General features: G+C 39.7%; 2 protein-coding genes across 2 annotated transcripts; both read left to right on the forward strand.

The window, feature by feature from the left end:
• Positions 1–476: 476 nt before the first annotated feature.
• On the forward strand, positions 477–13,976 carry LOC126374338 (peptidylprolyl isomerase domain and WD repeat-containing protein 1). The gene is made up of 11 exons (XM_050020912.1): positions 477–715; positions 1,048–1,208; positions 1,907–2,045; positions 2,581–2,668; positions 5,436–5,763; positions 7,250–7,368; positions 8,126–8,318; positions 9,047–9,281; positions 10,086–10,274; positions 11,192–11,343; positions 13,792–13,976. The coding sequence occupies exons 1-11, from the start codon at positions 598–600 to the stop codon at positions 13,933–13,935; spliced, it is 1,866 nt and encodes a 621-aa protein (XP_049876869.1). The 5' UTR covers positions 477–597; the 3' UTR covers positions 13,936–13,976.
• Positions 13,977–16,420: 2,444 nt separating this feature from the next.
• Positions 16,421–18,715, forward strand: LOC126374442 (transcription factor JunD). The gene has a single exon (XM_050021093.1). It carries the CDS (start codon positions 16,535–16,537, stop codon positions 17,258–17,260), a length of 726 nt encoding a protein of 241 aa, XP_049877050.1. The 5' UTR covers positions 16,421–16,534; the 3' UTR covers positions 17,261–18,715.
• Positions 18,716–24,720: the final 6,005 nt, after the last annotated feature.

A 24,720-nucleotide genomic window follows, 5' to 3' on the forward strand; every position in this document is an offset into this window, starting at 1 on the left:
TAGAGATAAAAAGTTATGTCGTATACAAAAAAATGCGCGGTTCATCGTGACAGTGTAAAGTGGAAGAGGTTGGGAAGAGGCGATTTCTTATCAGTTCTCCCTGTCTATCGCACATCAATCATGATGTGTTCGACAAGGCCAGAAAAGTTTGCATGTTAGTCAGAAAGTACTTTTTTACTCCTGGCAGTTTAGAACGTGTGTTCCATGAGGAGGAAATAAGAAGGAAAACTTAAAAGATAGAGATACGTGTGCAATTTTGTTTATGTGTAAAAGAGACACTAGAGTAACACTTTATTCCTACATGAAAGAGCCAGCTTCTTGTCTATGATTTTTGAATCAACCAATCAAAAGTTTCCAACATTTACCAACCAATCATAAAAAAGACAAAATTGGGATGACCAATGAAAACATTCAGTATAACCCTAATATGTTAAAAAGGCAAATTTTGAAAAGGCAATCATTAAGAATGTCGTTTGTTGTAATTTGGTAGGATACTGGAATTAAGAATAACGTGAAAAAAAATAAAAGGTTATGTTTTTTAGAACAATATTGGAAGAAATTAACTGAAACTCTCAATTCTGTGTAATGTAAAACAAAATGACGAGTGAAAAGAGGCCTATTGAGACTGAAGCTGCCGAGGAAGCTGAGGATAATGACGGTTGGATAGGACCCATGCCCGCCGAGGCTGCAAAACCGAAACCTAAGAAACGAAAAGGTTATTGTTTTTGTTAAGTTCTCAGAAAATATTATGAAATTCATCAAACATACAAAGTGAAAAGAACGGCTATAATGTAGTTTATTGACAAATAAGTACTTGGTACATGTAATCCTACAGTATATTATTCTATAATTGTATATTAAATTTCACTATGAACTTGGTGATTGAATCATTTGTCCTTATTATAAATTGTACATAAATACAATAATTATTATAATTGTACTAAGTTAAAGTTAGATACGCAAAGCCGAATCGCAACTTAGTCTGTAAATTTGTATAGTCTTCTTTTATCTAAACATTATTTTAAACCAAACATATGTATATTTCAGTACTGGAGTTCGAATCTCTCTACATAGAGAATCTGCCCTCATCAGAGACGTATGAACGAAGCTATATGCACCGTGACATTATCACGTATGTGGTTGTTACGAAGACTGACTTCGTAGTCACAGCGAGTCAAGATGGACACTTAAAATTTTGGAAGAAACAGGTAAAATTAATAAAAACAATTTGATCTCTTAATTTTGGTTCTAATTTTTCTTTCTATAGCATTGCTCATTAGTATAAATAAAGTATTCAATATAAACAAATAAATTCTACATAAAAAGAGTGTTATAGAGATAAAGAGTTTCTATGTATATTCTTCAATTTAATTTTAAAAGTATGGCTTCTGTCATCTATGATAATTCTGCCAGTGTTAAGTTTGCAGAATACACAACCGGAGTACAAAGAGAGTAATATAAGAAGAATATCTTCTTGTTAAGTCTTTCTCTATGGATCTGTGACTATTTTCCCAATGTCATCATCTCCTATCGGCCTCCATAGTTCAGTGGAGGTCCCAGGTTCGAGTCTCGGTGGGGATATATCATAAAAATCACTTTGTGATCCCTAGTTTGGCTAGGACATTACAGGCTGATCACCTGATTGCCCAAAAGGAAAATGATCCATGCTTCGGAATGCATGTTAAGCCTTTGGTCTCGGTTACTACTTAATAATGTTAATAGTCATTACATGAGCCATGTCAGGAGCCTTTGTCAGCTCAATAGTAACCCTGACACCAGGTTGATGGGATTGGTAATCAACGTCACAAGTAGTCACAACCCACACAAAAGAAGAGGAGAATCATCTCCTAGATTTATAGATCTCCTTGCTGTAATAAATAAGGCATGTGAATATACCTATTTCCAGGAAGAAGGCATAGAGTTTGTAAAGCACTTCCGCTGCCATCTGGCCTCCATCACCCACATGGCAGCCAACAGCACAGGCACGCTGCTGTGCACAGCCTCCACAGAGAAGACTATCAAAGTATTTGATGTCGTCAATTTTGGTATGTATTTTTATATGTTCAAATTCAAAAACATCTTTATTCAGTAGGTAACATAGTTACAAATAATCGACAAGAGAAGTGTGTCAGGATCGAAGCAAATGGAATTCTATAGTCTCTGCTTACCCCAGTGGGAAATAGGCGTGAGTTTATGTATGTATGTGTAACATAGTGACACTTTGAATTGTCATTTATTACATAACAATCATCTCATCCGCCTAAAACTACTTAACATTTCGAATTCCGGAAAGCAGATCTCGACCAGACAATATAAAATTTATTGTGTCTGATATCTCAGCAGGTTAAGCCAACTGTGTCAGTGAAAATTGCACTTAAGGTAATTTATAACTCATTGAGGTAAGTTCAGGTGGGTACAAACCAGGATTCCTGGAAAAACGTGATAAATTTTCAGACTTACGTTTTTGTTGATTGAAATTCGTAAATAAATTAAATAGAAACTAGAAAATATTTATTTTGTCAGTCTTTATTTAGCAATCAAACATGTACCTTGACCTAGGATACTATCCAATTGTTTCAGATATGATCAACATGATTTCCATAGAGTTTGAGCCTTATTGCACAGAGTGGGTTCATTCAGCCGGTGATCCTATATCAGCTTTAGCAATGTAAGTCATCATATTTTTCTTTTTTATTAACGTGACTGTTATATACTCACAAAAGAACCCGAAAACGTCCGGAAGATGTGCACAGCTTCGAGACAGCTCAGTAACTGCCTTTTTTACAACCACCCTCCAAGTCCAATATATGACATGCCTTCCTCTTCAGGAGAGTTCACACACTCACTGTTCACTTAGTAGGGTAAAGCCGGGGTAGATGGCCATAGTTTTTTTGAAGCCTAATAAAAATTAAACTACAATATGCATTATGATAATCAGTACTTTTAATTAAACTCTGAACATTTAATTTATGGAAGTGACATATAATATTGATATTTTTTAAAGAGTTCAACCTTAAAACTAACTTTAAAAAAAAAACAGCTCTGGCCATCTCTCCCGGATACTAAGGGTGAGATGGCCATAGTAGGACGGGTAAGATGGCCAGTACTAAATCTCACTTTTTTATTTTTAACACAGCTTTACTTTGTGCCATCTGACTTTTTTTGCATCGACCGCATTTAGAGCACACGGTATCAAATTCTGTGCAATTCACATTGAAAACAAATGGCACATTGAATGCAATCTTCGATTAGCTGTGTTTGTTAATATTTTTTTCCACAGCCTACACAATTGTTTTCTTCTTTCATATCGCTCTTTTCATCTGTATCATTTAAAACTATCTCTTCTTCTTCGTCATCGCTGCTTTTAGATATTTTCCTAGTCGATTTTCTTTTAAGAGGTAATTTATTTTTTGGTTTGTCAGTCATTTTATTGCTATCATCAGTCTTTTCTACTTTCTTAGTCTTGATCCTTCCTTCCTTTAATTGTATTTTTTATTACTTTCTTGTTCCTTCTTAATCTTTTTTTTTTTGTTCCTTGAGCAGTCGAGCCTCTTCTTTAGACTTTCTTACATGAATATGATTCTCAGAAGTGAGAACTTTGCCAACTTGCTTCGCTCGTTTGCGTACCTCTTCTAACCGTAATTCAGGAATCGGAGAAAGATTTTTAAAATTTGTGTTGGAGTTATATGCGTTCATTCTTTGACGAAATAAATTTAAAAAAATAACGATCACAAAAAAATATTAAAATTTATCCCCTACAATCATATGGCCATCTGTCACTGACAAACCAAGGCCATCTCTCCTAATCATCCGGGAGAGATGACCATACCATCCAAGTGAAAAAAAACGCAAAACCATGCCGTAGTTTTGAGCTTATTATGTAGCACGGTTCATTATCTGGTAAAAATACTAAAAAAAACATGTTATTTTTGAAAACTAATATGACCACAACTTCGTACGTAAACTCTTAAAAAAGAATTAGCATTAGTCAAATCAAAACATTAGGTTTTTAATAACATTTTCATTTTTTTTCGCGGAACTTTTGGCGTACGTTTGTTCTTACGCACCTCGGCAAGCAACCTGAGTACGTGGTTATGCCATCTAGCGATTCTTTGTACAATTTTTAGGCACTGGCCAACTCTCCCGTACGGCCGTCTATCCCGGAATTACCCTACACATAACACTGTTACTCTAGTTTTTTATCACTAAATATATTATCCTATTCACTATCACTATCCTAAATATACCTAACATGCTTTAGAATTATAAGTTCATGAGAAGAAGTCAGGGTTGCTGATCACTTCCTTCCTCTATGTCTTGAGGTTCATCATTATCATCACTGTCTTCCAGAGATATTCTCTTCGATGGTGGTGAAGATGTAGAGGGTGACCGAATTCTCTTATTTCTATTAGATGTGACAAGTTCTTCATTTAAAACTATGTCCTGCGGTCCCGAAACCCCAATCATCTCCGCCCATTGACTAGGGTGAGGTAGGATTTTGCCGCATTCACTACTTCTAGCTTCTGGCCCTCATCTGGTACAAAATTTCTTAATTCTGGCTGCTGTCTTGAGGTATATTGATAAAAATAAATTCTTTTTATAATATTTTCTTTTATCTTATTTTTTTTTTATTTGGTGTGTGTATTTGGTTCCGCTCTCATCTTTGTTCGCGTAGACTTCAGTTATCGCGCGCGGCACGTTTTTTCATTACCATCCCCTTGTCATTCTCTTTGTGGCTGATTTCTAGGAGGATTCTACCCTATGTAAGTTGGGAACATCCCGTCTCAAACTATCTCCACACTCATCGAAATCGGTTCAGCGGTTTAAGTGTAAAAAGGCAACAGACACATAGTTACTTTCTTAATAATATTAGTATAACTTCTTTTTACTATTAGCAGATTTCATGTGGTTTCCAGTATTTGTGCCCAGTTAATGGCAGTAGCCCGCGTGGTGGTTTAAGGCCCGATCTCCCTATCCATCCATAGGGAAGGCTCGTGCGCCAGCAGTGGGGACGTTAATGGGCTGGTGATGATGATGATGAATGGCAATAGCACCCCCCCCTCTATTACATGGGACTTAAACATAGCTGGTGAGGAGTAGATTTATGGCGGCGAAGGTGTGCCAAAAGAAGTTTTCGGGGTACAGAACAGTGCATAGTACCCTAGCCACAAGTTGGTGGATCGATGATCCACTTGAGTCATGTTAGAAGTTGTATAAAATATGCATCTCGCTGTGTAAACTTCGATATCGCGTTTCAGGACTGCATTATTAATGTAGCGCCATCTGTTGCATGTGGGCGGAACTAGTCGGTCAACTTGGGTCTGTCACAGGTGTATATTAGTATGTAGACCTCTGCCTGTCCCTTTGGGGATACAGGGGTGATGCTATGTGTGTGAATAGCAGATTTGTTATAAGTATTTTTTTTTTCATTGTAGTTCAGAAAGAGACACCAATAAAATCCACATATTCGACGGTCAGCAAGCTTCGGGCACTCCTATGCACACATTTGAAACCTTACATCAGAACCCGGTTACCACTATCAAGTACAACCCAGTATTCGAAGTGGCAGTCTCCGTAGACAAGGCTGGCATAGTGGAGTACTGGACTGGACCGAAACATGAATATGTGTTCCCGAAGAATGTGACATTTGAGTCTAAGTTGGAGACAGATCTGTTTGAATTTGTGAAGAATAAAACTTATCCGACTGCGCTAGCGTTCTCGCCTGACGGCAAGAAGATGGCGTCGATTGCTTTGGATAGGAAGGTAAATATATTAACAGCTGTTCTCGTAAGCGCTTTTTTTGAAAAACCACATTCTGATGTGATATATGTGTCGTAGACGATGTTTGTCAGCGCCTCATGACTTCATGCCTCATGATCTGGCGCCGTACGATTGAGAAAGCCTACCCCGCGTAACGGAAGTAGAAGACATTGTGATGTGATTTTCTTCAACAAAATCTCATTTTCTTTCTACTAATTTCAATCTGGGTAAAACTTTGAGATCACATTTTTGACCCCGCGATTAACGGCCTCCGTGTGTCAGTGGTTTTAGCGTTGGGCTCGCGATCCGGAGGTCCCGAGTTCAAATCCCGGTGAAGACACATCATGAAAATCGGTGATCACCTGATTGTCCGAAAGAAAGATGATCCGTGCTTCGGGAGGCACGTTAAGCCGTTGGTCTCGGTTACTACTTACTGATGTAAGTTAGTAGTCGTTACATGAGCCATGTCAGGGGCCTTTGGCGGCTCAATAGTAACCCTGACACCAGGGTTGATGGGGTTTGTAATCCACCTCAGAACCCACACGATAGAAGAAGACCCCGCGATTGTAACTAGCTTTTATACCCCCTCCGGTGGAAAGAAGGAAGGCCTGTGCCTAGGCTGTTTATGTATGTTATGTAGGGAATGCAATCCCGACTCGATATCGCAAATGCGAGATCCCGCGGGATTAGAAATGTCAATCCCGAGAGATCCCGAAATCTGCGGAATATTTTACTCGTGGATTGATCCCGGAAAAATTGACGAGATCTCGCGAGATGCATTCCCTAATGTTATATGTTGTAATTGTGTATGGCGGTGAAGTCGCAGGGAGTGAGCGTTAGAATGGAAAAGTTACTTCACATGATTAAAACATGGTTTTATTTTGATTGTAAATAACAATAGAAAATTTATGTGCCATGCCGAGTGCAGTTGACAAGAGAGATTTTTTTTTGTTTTGGTTTTCCCCGAAGGGTAAGGCAAAGGGAACTATGCCCATACAGCCATGTCTGACGTATTTTTTTCTTGATGATTAATGAAATGATGAAAGGTGATGATGATGAAACCTAAGCCCCCACCCTCGGAGTAGACTCCTACTCCGAACCCCAAACGAATTAACTCAAAAGTCCGCATAAACTTTTGAGTTATGAAGCGGCTTCCCGGCACGAAGCGAAAATAGGCAGATACACTTTGTTTATTGAATACTCCAATATAATAACACTCGCGAATGTCTTCCGACTAACTTAATGCGATCATTAACCACAAAACACCACTTCGTATTAATTATTTAGATTACTCAAAGAAGAAAGCAACTGTCCCGTTCCCATTTCCCGCCGAAAAGCCGTAACCTGACAAGAGAGAGCGAGGAAGGTCATTTGACATTGACATTACTTGTCAGTGTTGCATGACGTAAAATATGACATTATTTAGGAGAAGACTGATGTAACAAGACGACACCAATACAAGTGCAATGTTTGTCTGTTGCTGTAATAGGTGCGTGTGTTCCATTTCGTGTCAGGCAAGCTGCACAAGGTGCTGGACGAGAGCCTGCAGCGGTTCCAGGAGCTACAGCACCAGACCCAGCAGCTGCCCAACATGGAGTTTGGGAGAAGGTATGATAAAGAGTTAAACCACATTTGTCAGCACGTCATCACTCTTTCCTATATTTCTATCCCTTTCTGTTACTCAGAACCGTCATTTGCTAGAGTGAGAACGCTTGATACGAATTGGTGTGGGGCGGACGAGTTAGAGTCAAACTACATTTCGCACGTCACCATTCTTTCCTATACTTTTATCCTTTTCTGTTACTCAGAACCGTCATTTGCTGGAGCGAGAACGCTTGATACGAATTGGTGTGGGGCGGATAGATTGTTAGGCTCAAATCATGTTTGTCAGCATCGACGAGGCGCTAGGGTGCGTAAGCGTGCGCTCGCTATTTCTCTCTAGCAAATAAGAAAGTGCTATGAGGTGCTAGCATATTATGTGGTTCAACCCTAACATAACATCTCCCTAGCGTTTTCCCTTTTTCATAGGGTCCGCTTACCTAACCTAAAGATTTGACAGGTCCGGTTTTTTTACAGAAGCGACTGCCTGTCTGACCTAACCCGAAACGTAAACCAGCCTAATACAGATTAGCTCATATACCTCCGAGTGTGATTCTTCTCTCTTCTCGGGAGTGTGGGTTTCCTCAATGATCAACGATGTTTTCCGTCAATAAGTGGCCAGCATAATTCAGGGTGTTAGTGACACCGTAACGAATACTGAGGGGGATGATTCAGTTCATGATTATGAGTTGATATCAAGTGGAAATTCCCATTGCAAAATTTTGGAAATGCATTTAGGTATACAAACTTTCAACGTTAATTACAGAATGGCGTCAGAACGCGACTTAGAAAAATCCGATTCAGTGCACCTAGCGAACATAATTTTCGACCAGAGTGGTCACTTCGTGATCTACGCGACCATGCTGGGCGTGAAGGTGGTCAACCTGGTCACCAACAGGTGCGTCGCCATGTTGGGCAAGCCGGAGAACTTAAGGCCGCTGCACTTAGCGCTTTTCCAGGTAAGCTTCCACTTTTCTTCTCTCGTGTGGGTTGAGAGGTGGATTACCAACCTCATCAACCCTGGTGTCAGGGTTACTATTGACCGCCCAAGTCCCCTGACATGACTCATGTAACGATTACTTACTTACATCAGTAAGTAGTAACCGGGAACAACAGCTTAACGTGCCTTCCGAAGAACGGATCATCTTACTTTTGGACAATCCGGTGATTAGCCTGTAATGTCCTAACCAAACTAGGGCTACTAAAAGCTAGTGCTTCGACTTTAACTTATAGTCTAATAGCAAATTGGGGCGTAACCATGGTAACCACGGTCTCGAGCGAGCTGGTGGGGAGTAACCATGGTAACCACAATCTCAATTTTCTCAACTCTGTTAAGTTAACAGACTCCGTGGTCTAGTGGCTAGAGCGTTGGACTCACGATCTGGAGGTCCGGGTTTGATTCCCGATGGGGACATTGTCGTAATCACTTTGTGAGACTGTCCTTTGTTTGAGAAGGACATTGCAGGTGATTCAAGACTTGATTTTCCGAAAATGTAAGATGATTCCGTGCTTCGGAAGGCACGCTAAGCCGTTGGTCCCGGGTTACTAACCCAAACACCTCCAACAACCGCAGCGTGGTGGAGTATGCTCCATACCCCCTCCGGTTGATTGAGGGGAGGCCTGTGCCCAGCAGTGGGACGTGTATAGGCTGTTTATGTATGTTTTATGTTATGTTGTATTCTCCCAGGGGCGGACCAACCAATCGAAAATTGCGACGACTCTCGAGATGGAAGGTTCGGAGAACCCGACACTCCTCAACGTGAAGACAGACCCGACGCTGTTCTGCACCGCATATAAGAAGAACCGGTTCTACATGTTCTCTAGAAGAAGTCCAGATGACATCAAAAGTCCTGATGCTGACAGGGACATCTTCAACGAGAAACCTTCCAAGGAGGATATTATATCGGCTACCGAGGGACAGGGTAAGTGTATTAATTCAAAATCAAATAGTTTATTTCAGAAAATATAAATTACATAGTTGTTGGTATATGACTTTTTGTATGTTAGTATCATTAAATTATGCATACAGTGAAAATTACAAAATGACACAAAAATAAATTAACAATAATAATAATTAACGACCTCCGTGGTCCAGTGTTTGAGCGTTGGGCTCAAGATGCGGAAGTCCCGGGTTCTATTCCCGGTGGGGACATACCACAAAAAAATACTTTGTGATCCCTAGTTTGGTCAGGACATTACAGGCTGAACACCAGATTGTCCGAAAGTAAGATGACCTGTGCTTCGGAAGGCACGTTAAGCCGTTGGTCCCGGTTACTACTTACTGACGTAAGTTAGTAGTCGTTACATGAGCCATGTCAGGGGCCTTTGGCGGCTCAATAGTAACCCTGACACCATGGTTGATGAGGTTGGTAATTCACCTCACAAGCCACACGATAGAAGAAGACCATTACCACACTTTCAATTCATTCATACTTAACTATTACACTAAAATCTTTAATAATATGCTCTGTCTAGAGACAGGTATTAACTACATAATATGTTAATATTATGGATTTGCAGATTTATTGCTTTTTATGCTATGAATTTTAAAGTTATAATTTTTAAAATTATGGATTTTCATTAATATGCTTAATAATGATATATATTTTTATGTTATTCATTCTGTCATATGTCAATTACAGTTATGTCAAGTCTGTTATGGATTTTCAAAATAGGGTTATTAATTTTATGCCACTTAAGGGACACCCGCTGATAATGCTTTACAGGAGTCCAACGTATATACGAGCAGGCGGTTCTGCACACGTCCCTGGGCGACATCCACATCCGTATCTTCGGCAAAGACGTCCCCAAGACGGCGGAGAACTTCTGCGTACACGCACGCAACGGATACTACAACGGACACATCTTCCATAGAGTTATCAAGGGGTTCATGATACAGACCGGTGACCCTACTGGTGAGTAGACTTGATTATATGTAGTCGTCTTCCTAGTGTCATCCCGTTTTTCACAGAGTCCGCTTACCTAACCTGAAGATTTGACAGCACCGGTTCGGTCAGCGACTGCCTGTCTGACCTCCGTGCGCGCTCCCGCTTACTCCTTAGCGACTTACAGACTCAAATAAGTGAGGTCATCATCATCATCAATTTAATAGCCACGCCCTTGTCGGTGCAGCATTTTCCATGCTACTTTTTTAGGGAAAAATAGGGCAGTGGTTTCCCTCTTGCCTTCCTTCTGCCCCGCAGCACTCTGTCTGACGCAAGTGGGATGGCGCCCAGAGTAGTCTATTACAAAGCCGTACTAAGACCTCCGCCTCTGAATAGTACTGAAAGTTACTGCTGCCTTCTAACAGGTTCCAGGTTACAGTCCCTGTGACTTGCCCCTTCCGTCCTACATTGCCGTACCGATGGCTCCCATCTTCGCCTCTGCAATCGTTGAGGTCTTCACCCGTATCCCTGGGCAAGGGTTCTACGTTATACCCCGTAGGTCTGGGTCCCTATTCTAACTCAGCCACCATCTCACTCCGGCCTACTGAAGTAAGAGGCGCCCACCCCCGGCAAGGACGCGCTGAACAGGAATTGCCCCAGTCCTGTCCCCCCTGGGGCCGGGTTAATGGTCTTGTATGGAACCAAGAACAAAAGGTCTCAATGTGTACGGTCACGAGCATTAATATGTATACACTTTGGTGCCATGTCACATTAACTTTTTTGACAAATTGCACTGTAAGTCTCACTAAATGTCAAATATGTTAGTGCGACAGAGTCCTAAAGTGGGTACATTATATTGCTCATGATTGTACACCTGGAAACTTTACCGTATTTACACAGTTTATTTTTTTACTATGCTTTGGATAGTAACATTTAAATGTGTGCAGGCACGGGCACGGGTGGCGAGAGCATCTGGGGTGGTGAGTTCGCGGACGAGTTCCGGCCGCAGCTGAAGCACGACCGGCCTTACACGCTCAGCATGGCCAACGCGGGGCCCAACTCCAACGGCTCGCAATTCTTCATCACGCTCGCGCCGACCGTACGTATAATAAACTAAACATAATAATAACGGCCTCTGTGGTCCAGTGGTTGAGCGTTGGTCTCACGATCCAGAGACAACGGGTTCCAATCCCGGTAACATATCACAAAAATCGCTTTGTGATCCCTAGTTAGAACATTACATGCTGATCACCTGATTAGCATGTTATTATTTATTTTTGACCCAATCACCTAGTCTACTTTTCATTCCACACATGACATAACACGACTATATCCCCAATTGGGGTAGTCAGAGATGCATCCGTCGCAAGATGAACTAAGTACCCACACCTCACCGAGCTTTCTGTTAGACTAACCTGATAGGTGGTGAGCCGTTTGGCCGTCTATAATAGTCAAGCCAAATGTGTAATAAAAAATGCATATTTATTAACACACACAATAACATACATACCTCCCCCCGCTAGACGACTCTAATTTTCATAATTTGTTTTCATAAATAAATATTGGTGCTAATTCCTGTAAATACCCTCTAATTTTAAAGTTATATCTGTCATTTTCTTATCCGCCGAAAAGGAAAGGGACGGGTAATCGACAAGCATAAAATTTATGGAACACACGTCAATTTTAAGCACAAATCTAAACCAACCGTCTAAAAATTTTACACCCGTCAATAACCCGACACAGTTAATTAGACAGCACGTCAAACGGATTGCATACCAGCGACGTACCTTTTTGATTCGCCCGGGTTATTCATTCATTTACTCATTCTTCCTAAAATTAAGAGCTGTGAATCATCCGTCCCTTTCCTTTTCGACGGTTATGAAAATGACGGATATAACTTAAAATAAAATTAGGCGGTGTCTGCAGGAATCGGGGCCATTAGTCTACTAACATTAGGATTAAGTACTATGCTACTAACATCTATGGACAATAGTCTGAAAATAAAGATTTTGAATTTGAATTAATCCAATACTCATTTAGTATACACACACGCGCATACATAAATTGTCACCTTTTTCCCACCGGGGGTAAGCAGAGACTATGGAATTCCATTTGCTCCGATCCTGAGACACTTCTGCTTCCTAAAAAAATAATAATAATAAAAAAGTTTATTTAGGTAAAACCACCACATTCACAAACTAACATAATATGTTTTATAGTTTTTCTTTATTTAGCTACTAATTGGTGTGTTTGTGTGACAAAATGCTATATTTCTGTGCACGAGTTATGAGGTATCTTTTTTTCTTTATTGTTTCTTTTTCATTAAAAAAGTTTTGTTTTATAATGCATGTCGCTCACGTTTTTGGTTGCTTTTTATTTTGTCTTTGGAATGCTGTTAACGTGTGTGTTACAACCGCAATAAATATTTTTTTGAATTATTATTAATGATTATTACATCAATACTAAATATTGAAATTATTTATTTTATTATTATTACGTTGATTGTGCAATTGAGGTTCATTAAACAAGACGCAAAACTCACAATGCTTTTAAATGCTTACGCTTTTTTAATCAATTTACGCTTATTTTTATGTTAACTTTATATTTGGCTGTATTGATAACATGATAAATTTATTACCAGTTTACATTTTATACGATATATGTTTTTCTTCGATGAAATTTTGAAAACAAAAGGAAACATACATGTCCCAATATTATGTTCTGAAAATAAATAACAAGGAAAAAGAAGTATCGCTTATTAGTTTGTGGCATCTTGACGATGGCTCAGTCATGGTATAAGAAGACCAGCTATGCTCAATCCTGTGACAAGCCGCCATTGCTAGCCCATTGATGACGTAAGTGTTACCATTCAATTGGTACCTCCAACATTCCAAGGACGTAAATTTTATTATTGAAAATTATGTGAATTACTGGCTAATGTATTTAATTACTATTACTTGTCACTTAAATAAAAATCGTTGAAACTAAGTAAATCTTTTACTAAAAGTTCAAAATTTCCTTGCAAAGTAAATATAAAATCATTGGTTGTGGGTAATTTATTTTTTACGAAATGGCAACGCAGGGTGGGATGACGTCAGCTGGGCTAACCTTGAAATGTTAGGTGTCACTTGAGCATACCTGGTTTTCTTATACCATGGGCTCAATATTCAATATTCAATATTCAATATTCTTTATTTGCATACTATGATGGTGTACAAGTTTGTAAGTTACATGTATGAGTTTCACATCATAGACCCTTTCGGGCACAACAAAATAGAAGTTTAAAAGAGAGGAGGAAGCTTTTCAAGTAGTAACATCAGTATCATTAAGGTATTCACTAGTACTATAGTAACATTTATTAATGAGAAGTTCTTTTATTTTTTTAATAAAGATTTTGTCACTTTTTTCTTCTTTTAATATGTTAGGCAGTTTATTATAAATTTTGATGGACATCACATATGGGCTACAAGAATGCAGGACGAGTCTAAAAAAGCTCTGTAAAGTAGTCCTATTTTTCATGATTATTATTCTCATCTGTTATCTTTAGCCGTGGCTGGACAACAAGCATACAGTATTCGGCCGCGTGGTGCGCGGGATGGAGGTAGTCCAAAACATCGGGAGTGTCAAGACGAATCCCAAGACCGACAAGCCGTATGAAGACGTGAGGGTCATATCCGTCACCATCAAATAATGTACAAAGTAGATATGTAAGGAAATAAATTAATCATGTCATGAGTTTGTTTCATTCTTCTCGCGTTGTAAAAGGACGACGATCCACTCCAACCACATAGTACGAGAGCGGACCGTGACATATCCTCATCATGTAATCGACTACCACGATGGGACCAGTTTATAGAGTGGTCACGGGTTGAATATGCTTTCTAAAAATATAGGGTTGCCTCAACCTAAATTCTTTAGCGTTTTGTGCAGAAGCACACCCCGGAGATTTCATACAAACAACCTCGTTTTACACAGACACTACACATTGACGTTCTCGTACACGCGCATCCGTGTGTGTGACGACTAAACTATGTTCGAAGGGAGGTGACGTAAACATAGCACAGACCTTGCCTTCCTTATTCTATTCAGACCTGGCCCATTCGGATAACGGTTATCAAGAAGTACACAAAAAACCTGGGTTGCCTCGTATAGCAAATACACTTATTGCACAGAACTTAATTTTAATAATCAGACATAAAACGAATACAGTAAGTACTAGGGTGGTTTTATTGCTTGAGAAGAGAGTAATTTTATTTATTTATTTATTATGGTGCATCAACAGCAGTACATACACAAAAACAATTTAAAATACACATAGGAGAAGTTCCGGCATGCCTGCCAGCCAATATAGACGCACACAACATTGACTAAAATAATAATAAAAAGTAGAAACTAAAGTTAACAAATTAAAAAGAACAATAATTGAAAATAAATTTAAAAACATGGATCAACTTCCTTTAATAATATTTAAATGGTATGAAAAAAAGAAAACTAAAACTATTGCAAAATAAAATTCCATTTTTTTTTTCTTCATTTTCCTTATTTCTAGTGATTTGTTGTTCTGTGCAGGTTATAGCGATTGCGGACGTCAATTGTATATTTACAATTGTGCTTGTGTACCATAATAAAAATGCAATGATAGAAATATTCGTTCAGACCGGTAACTGAAGTCTTGACGATTTTCATGAATGTATTTTTGTAGTAGCGTCATCTATGGTCAAGAAGCGATACTAATAAATACCGCCATCTATTGTCAAATAGCGCGATATACTGTTGTTGTAAATTATGGTTAGATGGTAGTAGTGAGGTCGTTTTAGTGTATAGCGCGTTGCTATCACCAAAGTTATTTTGTTTGGAATGAGGAGTGAATAAATGAATACTAATTGCTTTCATTACATATTATTTGCTTTATTTTGTAACAGAATGGAATAGCTTTCAGTATTCATGTACTTTAGAAGTTTCCAACAAGTTTTAAAAACCAGTGAAAGGTACAATAATAAAGTACTAACTGTTAATAACTTAAAAAACTATTTTGTAAAGGTAAAGTCTTTGTCCGTGTTTCAAGAAATTCTTCACAAAGGTCAATAATACAATGTCAACTAAACAATAACATTTACAAGTTCCCATAAATGAAGGAATTTTAGGTGCATTTTTATTTTCCTTCTATTATATCGCTTTAGTTCGACGCGAGTGTGAGGGAGAGAACAGAGTGTGTCCTGCTCGCACTTATGGCAATGGTCTTATCTCTGTCTCGTTCTGTACGCATATATTTTCTTGCACCGCCTCCACGCCTCGCCCTAAGTTAAGTGTTTCCATTGTACGTCCAGTCAAAAAAACAAGGCGAAGTAGTGTGATGGAAATATGACTTTTTGTAACAGACAGGTGTAGTGTATTATTATACGAGATTAGAATTCTTCGTTCAAAATTGACCTCGTTCAAAAATAAATTATTTTAGATAATTATCGTATTTATGTAATTGATTCTGATATTTTAAGTTTTTATTATTCTGCAGTTACAATAATAATCTAATCTAATTTAAACTTTTCATGATTATTTGCCGGACTGATTTTATTAATTTTATAGGTACTTACCTACTTACTGAAAAACTACATTGTTCATAATTTATCATTATTACAGCATCATAAGTATAGATATTACTATTTGAGCCATGATAGGTAAGAGCTTTTGGTGACTCAATAATACACCCTGGTTGGTGGTGGTGGTCATTGATCTCACAACCCACACGGGAGAAGATAAGAATTACTATTTAACTGATCAGTATTTTTGAATCTATGAAATTATTATTGATCAAGTAAATAGTTACCTAAGTGATGTAGTTTTTATTTAGGTATCAGTCGTATTACAGAATTGTTTGGTAGGTGAATATCAATTCTCAAGCAAGCACCACAAACCGCAAACATGAATACACATTTTATTCTTATTTTTATGATACGACTTTTTTCTGACAATGGAAACAGTGTTACCGATTCTCGGTAATCGCACCAAGTCGTAAACAGCCCGCTGCGGCCTCGCGCCTCGCCACGATACGAACAACCAATGACAGCTCGGCTTTTCCATTTATCACGCGATATTTGACCAATGAGCGCGCCGCCACATCACGTCATTTCTAAAAATAGCCTATCTGAGTCATTGGCATAAAAGCAGTGGTTGTTTCTTAACAATGTTTAGAAACAAATGGGACGTCGCACAGGACGGACGTACGCCTGTATGACAAAGTTTTGAAGTTCGCGCAGTGAGTTTAGTGATACCGAGTCCCTCGGAGCGGACACATGGTGCGGCACTCCGGCCACGGAATGGAGACCACTTTCTACGACGAGCAGTACCCTGCCAGCGGCCCCGTCGACAACCTGAAGCGGTCGCTCACCCTGGACCTGGAGTTCGGGCGCGGCGGCAAGCGCGCGCGGCTGGGCGCGGCGCCGGTGCTGTCGTCGCCGGACTTACAGCTGCTGAAGCTGGGCTCGCCCGAGCTAGAGAAGCTCATCATCCAGAACGGCATGATCACCACCGCTACGCCGACGCCGGGCGCGCCCGTGCTGTTCCCGGCTGCGGCGCCCACAGAGGAGCAGGAGATGTACGCCCGCCCATTCGTGGAGGCGCTGGACATGCTGCACTCGGGCCGCGGCGAGCCCGCGCCGCGCCGCGTCTACGCTGACCTGGACCGCCCGCTGGAGCGCTTCCCCACGCCCGTCGTCAAGGACGAGCCGCAGACGGTGCCCAGCGCGGCCAGCTCGCCGCCGCTCTCGCCCATCGACATGGACACGCAGGAGCGGATCAAGCTGGAGCGCAAGCGGCAGAGGAACCGAGTGGCCGCGTCCAAGTGCCGGCGGCGTAAACTAGAGCGCATCTCTAAGCTTGAGGAGAAGGTGAAGGTGCTGAAGGGAGAGAACTTGGAACTGGCGCAGATGGTGGTGAAGCTGAAGGAGCATGTGCACCGGCTGAAGCAGCAGGTGCTGGAGCACGCCAACAGCGGCTGCCACATCGACTCCACCTTCTGATCGCGCCGCCGTCGCCGCCGCGCCCCCACATTCCAAGCTAGTCGCGCCCGCCAGGACGCAGCATACAAAGCGATTTGTGATCTTAATTATATTGTGTAACATATAGTTAGACTTAGTGTAAGGTGAGCTGTGGACTTATCGTTAAGTTTGAGAGATTAGGATGCCAGTGAGTGCAGAACCTCCGCTCGAATCCCGTGTTTACGTTAGTGGATCTACTTAGCGGGCCGCACTTAGTCGCGACCCGTCTTTGAGTTACTGTAAGTCGCAGAGTTTTTCCTTGTATCAGTATTGCGTTCTCGTTTAGAATAGTGTAGAAACTAGAAAGGATAATCGTGCAACGTCATTCGTGTGCAGACTGATCGAGGTGACGCTACGTTGCCAGCTTTACGGGCGAATTTCCCGTTTCAGCTGTGTTGCCACACCGCCTCGTTGATATTGGGATTTCCATTGTTCGTTTTGTTCGACCGAGGTGTATTTTTTTTCCTCGAGTGGAACCTTATGAAGATAATAATTTGCATTCGGGTTTTGATTTCGCGTTGTAAATAGAGGGAGAGGCGAAGTAGTGTAGGTCGGCGGCACAGTGCGTACGAGAGGGACGGGCGAGTCGGGCTGGCAACGCCGCGTCAGCAGTCACGAGCGGATGTTCTGCTAATTAAAATTCCGCCTGCGCCGCCCTCGCGGAATGGCGGCCATGTGTTGTGTCGGACGTTCCGATTCACGTTATGTTGCACAAGGTTAACTTTTTACAACAATGGCGTCGCGACGCTGTGAGACGGAATTTGTTCGCTACGCTTGACAAAATTTGTGCTTGTATGGAAGACTGATCGAATGCGAGTCTTGTGCCTTGTAAGGAGTGCGTGCGATGTGAGACAGTGAGAGAGTGTTGCGCAAGGTTCCGATATTTAAAATGTTTCTCAGAACTGACCCGGTGCTCTTTACTGTAGTGGACGAGAGACGAGTAGACGAGGCCGTCCGTAGCGGGATATGAGTGCAAGAGCGCTATACGTGTCTGACGAGAGTGAATGGGACGGAAGTATTTATTAGTGAGAATGTTTACCTTTAGGATGAAGTAGCAATCTCGAGTGCCTACGCTTTGTAAACTAAAGCCTATACCTACGTTTTTATTGTTTTTGTTACCATTAAATGCTACAGTACTCTGTACCATTGTCTTCTGTAGGTTACTGTAAGTAATATAATACCAATTAACAAGTTGAATTGTTATAGACTATCGGGGAGCCCGACTCAAGTGCTGAGCTGGCGAACCTATTTGTATTATTTTTATACAAAATTCATCAGAATGTTAACAATAATTTGTAAGTTTATAAAAGAACAGTTATACTAAAATAATATATTTCTATGACTTTAACAAAGAATATTGTTTTATACTGAATAAATATTGTATGATAAAATTGAATAAGGAGAGAAAATAAATTATGAAGATATTATACCATTTAATATTTGCTTTCATTTGGCGGATGCCTGGGGACTCCCTGGCTCGTGGCCAACTATCCTTGAACAAAGACGGTTACTCCCGACGTAAATACCTTCACCATGGAGTAACTAATCCTTCACGCACCGCACGTGCGTGATAAATGGACATCGATTAATATCATTAATGAACTGAAGCGATTCACGCAATAGTGACCAGAAATACTGTACTGGTGTTACGTAAAACAAAGCAAGGCTGCAAAAATATACCTATCTAGTATGTTTTAAATGTAACGTTCAGCATATTAGATTGAATAACATAACATACACAGCCTATATACATCCCACTGCTGGGCACGCATAATTACAAGAAAACTACGCGTAAGTAAACAAAACATGTTATTCGAACGGAAACATAACACGTTATTGCTTCCGCAAAGAAGACCTTTACCCCAATAAACAGATATGAAATTTGACATTGAAATACAACAAATTGTTTATCTTGCAACAATAATTGCACAATAGGTACGGTGGTTGCGTCAGATCACGCAATGCATCAGTCGTAATGTTCGCAATAAGCGAATTTTATGTGGAGCATGCTCTCCATGGCATTGAAACACGTAATTCCATGTGATAACATGTCAAACTACCGCGCGATAAATGAAACAAACAAATCCATACAACTAGCGTCGAGCGTTTTTCTACGGTTTTGCACGTGTTTCTTTCAGTTGGGGCCTGGAATGCTATCTTTCGATAAATGCAAACTGCGTAGAAACGTTCAGAATTTGCAAGATAGGCACAAGTATTTAGATAAGCTCAAAGGACGTTGCTCAACTTTGTATAAGCTTTAGACCAAACACCCAGAAACGAGAACATTCTTTGGGTTTCTGTCACTTAAGACCAAAACGTGAATATACTTAATTCAATCAGGATTATGAATCGATCAAGATTAGACGATACATAGATCGAAGAAATTCCGCATAAACATGTGTAATGGTTAACACGCTCGTCCCGGCTATAAGTAAAAGCTGTGGGTTCAAGAACCACATATATGCCTATGCTTTATCAAACGATAAATTATATGTAAATTTTCTTTGTATTATAAGGCAATAAAGAGTATACAAACAAACCGTCCGAGTCATCCCTTTTTGATTTAAAATTTCTCTTTGTTAGATTAGATTTTAACGATAGGCAGATACACCTGAATTTTCTAATCTTATCGATTCATATATTATTCTGATCATGCATGATACTCACAATACATTTTTGAAAGTTCAGAAACATCACAAATGTTAAAGATTGCAAAGTTTAAAAGTTGAGTTGTAATCGGCCGTGGATTCAAGTTACAAAATCAGCCACACCCACAGACCAAGTTAAATTATGAAAACGTGTATGATGAATAAAAGCTACTTGTGGTGAGAATCACCGATGCGTATGATGTATGTATCTTCGTGATACCTTGACATATTGAAAGGTCGTGTGATCAAAACAACGCAATGAACAGAATTAACTTAAGACCTGTTTCCCCACTTGTTGATAAACTGGAATACGTGTAGTCCGTCTATAGTCTATCCGAACAGTGATTAATTGCACTTATAAATAGTTTCTGGTGACTTTTGAGAAAGGCTATAAACACATAAACATAAACAGCCTATAAGTACACGTCCCACTGCTGGGTACAGGCCTCCCCTCAACCCCAACCGGAGGGAGTATAAACACAATCATTGTGATAATAATATAATAAAGCTAGTGGTCCTTTTAATTCAGTTTGTTCTTGTTTAGAAAATTAGGTGTGTCCGTGATCACATCTTCATACTTGTCTGGAATTTTTCAAGACTTCTTCCAAGACTCAACTTTTAGCTCAATCTTAATAACCTATCATTCAAATTTAGTATTCCAGCTTTACAATGCTAGCTAAACCGTTTCGTTCTGTATTCTCTCAGAAGACTCTTGTTTACTCCTGTTTGCGACAAATGTCACCTAACCTAACCAAACTACGCAATATCATTGGGACTACAGACAGTGGAAGAAACGCTCTTTAAATTTTATGGCTAGTTTAAATACTAATGAACCATTAAATTGTTGAACAAAACAACATTCTTGACAATTTTAAAGCTATGACTTTATCTAACGACGTTGCACAAAGCCTCATTTAAAAATGACAGTTTAAAAAAGTTTATCTTGTTTATATTTAGTCCACGTGGTATTTATGTATGCATATTGGATATGAGAGTCGCATCTCAATATATCTTATTTCCTTTTAAATAATAAAGCTACAGAACGTGTTCTATGTTGTTTAGTCCAACACAAAAAAGGCTTAAAACAAATTCGTATTTTCCGGATTTATTAACATAGTCTAAACTCTAAACCGAACTTTAGAACGTGTGAGTCTATTCCGAAGGTCACTGGAGCCTGTGCCAAAGAAACTCGAGCCGGATATCCGAATGATTGACGTGGTAGACTTTCGGCCAAACATTTGCTCATCCTTGGCACGAAATTCAATTGGGGCGCTTAGATTTATTGCACGCAATAACGTCGATAGCTTTGGCCTATAATCATCTTTTTAGTTATACATTATGTTATACCTGCTGTTTGCATTGAGGTGAAGGGTGAAATAGCAAATAAACACACACCATAATTATATAAAGCATGCAATCCCTTATTGGGTAGCATTAACCACCCACAAAATGTCAAATAGCAACTCGCAGGCGTGACCCAAATATCTCCTTTAGGACAACACGTCATCTAGGACGCAGACTCCTAGGGCAACGTGTTCTAAAGGACACAAGAACATCAGGACAGCACAAATTCATTTTGATTATACCGTAAGAGAAACACGGACATGATTGCAATCTTCACTGGGGGAATTCCAATCAGGGATGGATACAAAGGGCCCCAGTCCCACATTCCAAATAATAGACGATCGATATTGTGAGAAAAAAAAAACACTCAAGTTATACTAAATTAAAATTAAGTATTTTTTTCTTATACCGTATCATACAGCGCTATGGATAATAGTTTTTTGATAAAATTGCAATTGGTTGAGTAGCTAGGTTAGGCCCCTAAGTAGCATCAGCAAAGAGACTTACATAACTATGATTTGCCCCTGATCCCGCTCGTTTAGGGATGGCGATTAGTGGTTGAGAACGACCTCCGTGGTCCAGTGGTTGGCCTCACGATTCGGAGGTCCCGGGTTTGATTCCCGGTGGGGACATATCACAAAAATGACTTTGTGGTCCCTGGTTTGGTTAGGACTTTACTGGCTGATCACCAGATTGTCCGAAAGTAAGATGATCCGTACTTCGGAAGGCACGTTAAACCGTTGGTCCCGGTTACTACTTACTGATGTAAGTATGTAGTCGTTACATGAGCCTTGTCAGGGGCCTTTGGCGGCTCAATAATAACCCTGACACCGGGGTTGATAAGGTTGGTAATCCAACTCACAACCCACACGATAGAAGAAGGGATGGCGATATCAAGCATGAGTGAATCAGTCTCTCTGTGTTTACTTCCCATCTCCGTGGGAAGGACCCACTAACCCATTACAGAATCAAAATATAGGTCCTTCAGCATGAGCAGTAGCTTGCATTGTTCACCACTGTAGTTTACCAACAACGCTGTTTATATTCTATACTACATACACCACTGTTGAACAAACAGCATATATTTATATTATCTGAGATTTTATACAAACACTGCTTGTTGACTGACGTGCGCTGTGAATGGATGTACTAACAATTGCTGTTTTGTAGCCTGACGGTAGTTCTTGGATAAATTGTGAAGTAATATTGTGAGGATGCTCTAACTCTTCAGGAATAGACTCTTTTAATTCGTCGTCTTATATTGAAAAACCACGTAAGCTTTTTGAAAATTTACACTCTTATGTGTTTTTTTCAATAACCTCCGTGGTTCAGTGGTTGAGCGTTGGCCTCACGATCCCGAGGTCCCAGTTCGAATCCCGGTGGAGAAAAATCACAGAAATTACTTTGTATTCCTTGTTTTGTTAAGACGTTACAGGTTGATCACCTAATTTTATTGTCCGAAAGTAAGATGATCCGTGATTCGGAAGGTACGTTAAGCCGTAGGTCCCAGTTACTACTTACTGATGTAAGTAAGCTGTGTTACATGAGCTATGTCAGAGGCTGAATAATAAACTTGACACCAGGGTTGATGAAGTTGGTAAATGACCTCACAACCCACACGATAGAAGAATAGTTAATGTCAATCCGGGTAAAACTTGAGGCTATTTTTTTTATCTGGAGTAAAACTAGCTTCTCTATTGCTAGGTTTTGTTAACAAAAATCACATTCAATATGCAACCAAATGCGATTTTTCAAAAAGTTTATTTTTCATTACAAGGCAAGGACATCACCTTATCTAGCCTATCTGATCCTACTGCAGGGCAAAAGCCACCCCTTTGACTCATCTACTCTTAGCGACTTTGCGCGATCTCCAAAAAGAATCATACCTACATATTATTATAAATATGGGCTTAAGTCCCTAAGTCTTTTGTTTAACTGGTTTAACTATTGCGTCTGGAAATATAGGTATTATCCGCTGTTAGTACCTACTAGGGTGCAGAGCAACAAGTTGTTTAAAGACAGCTTGCAGCTAAGTTACTCTTGTATATGTAATCTTTCCGCAAATACTCGTTTTAATGACATCGGCGACAACAGTTTGACCGCAATCGGTAAACGATACCAAAAACAACTCGATTTAACAACACTTAAGTTTTGTGGTTCATTTTACTTTAAGTGTGACTCACTCAATCTGTTATTCCATAAAGTTGACAAGTAAACTGTACCATTTCACAGCTCAATTCCAAGAACGGTACTCAAAAGAGAATTTATTCCACCGCCGCCGCTATTTCTTACAACACGAGTTTCAAGAACTCGTCAATGCAATGACAGTTGCGTCCACAAAACAAAATACAATGTTGGAATAGATCCAAAAGAAAACTCTGTGTGCGGCCGTATGCCCTCGGTGCATGAGTCACTCGATGCAAAGGAAAAAAGTCGGTATCTAGTCTTTGCCCGAGTGAAAAAAAAAAACAATAGAAAAAAGCGATAGAAAAAAAGACTGGTCGTAACTTATCGAAACCACATTCTACAACATAAAATGTGATGTCTATTATTTTACAGCAATGGCGCCAATAAGGTAACCATTTACTTGATAAATCTGATAACCTTTGCCCATTAATGATGTAAAAACAAATTATTATTGTCAACCAAGTCAATAATAAAACAATATTAGGTACCTACCTGATAATTGACGCATGTACGCCGGCAATATATTTATATAACGACGTCACACAAAGTGTATTTATTAAAATGTAATTAATTAAATCTCATAATTAGAGCTGAAAAACATGGAAAAAGAAAAATAAACCTTTACACCATAGTTTTCTTTTTAAATAAATTTAAAAAGTTTTTATTTTAAAAAATTACTTATGTATTCTAAAAAGGAACACACTGGCCACATGCAGCCAAATGTACCTAAAAAACTAAATAAAAGAAGAAAAGTCACTTATCATAAATAAAAGACTTGGCTGTCCAAACTCCGATTGTTTTGCCAAAATTGATAAAAAAAACTGACAATGTGTGGACAAGGAAGCCATGGCGAGGAAACAGATAGTAGAGGGCAAAAAATGCCTTTGTTTAAAACGCTTTGTTACCTCTGTTCTGATAACTACGAGTAAAATCCATTAGTTAGAATTAGCTTTTCGCCCGCGGCTCTGTCCGCATAGTTTCTCCACCCTTTTTCAGACATTTAAGGGGTGATTTCTGGTAAAAACGATCGTGTTTTCTCCATGGGTTTAAAAGTATCTCTGTACCAAATATTATTGCCGAACTTCGAACCTTCGATGATCTCGATTCACAGCGTTAATATTGATCTAAGTCGATTATATTGTTTTTTTTAAACCATCGTTAGACAATCGATAGGCAACTCCAGTACCAGATTTCATCGAAATCGGTTAAGCTGTTTGTAAAAAGGTAACAGACAGACTGTCGCATTTATAATATTAGTAATGT

This window comes from Pectinophora gossypiella, chromosome 17, assembly GCF_024362695.1.
Source record: "Pectinophora gossypiella chromosome 17, ilPecGoss1.1, whole genome shotgun sequence".
Classification (NCBI taxonomy): Eukaryota; Metazoa; Arthropoda; class Insecta; order Lepidoptera; family Gelechiidae; genus Pectinophora; species Pectinophora gossypiella.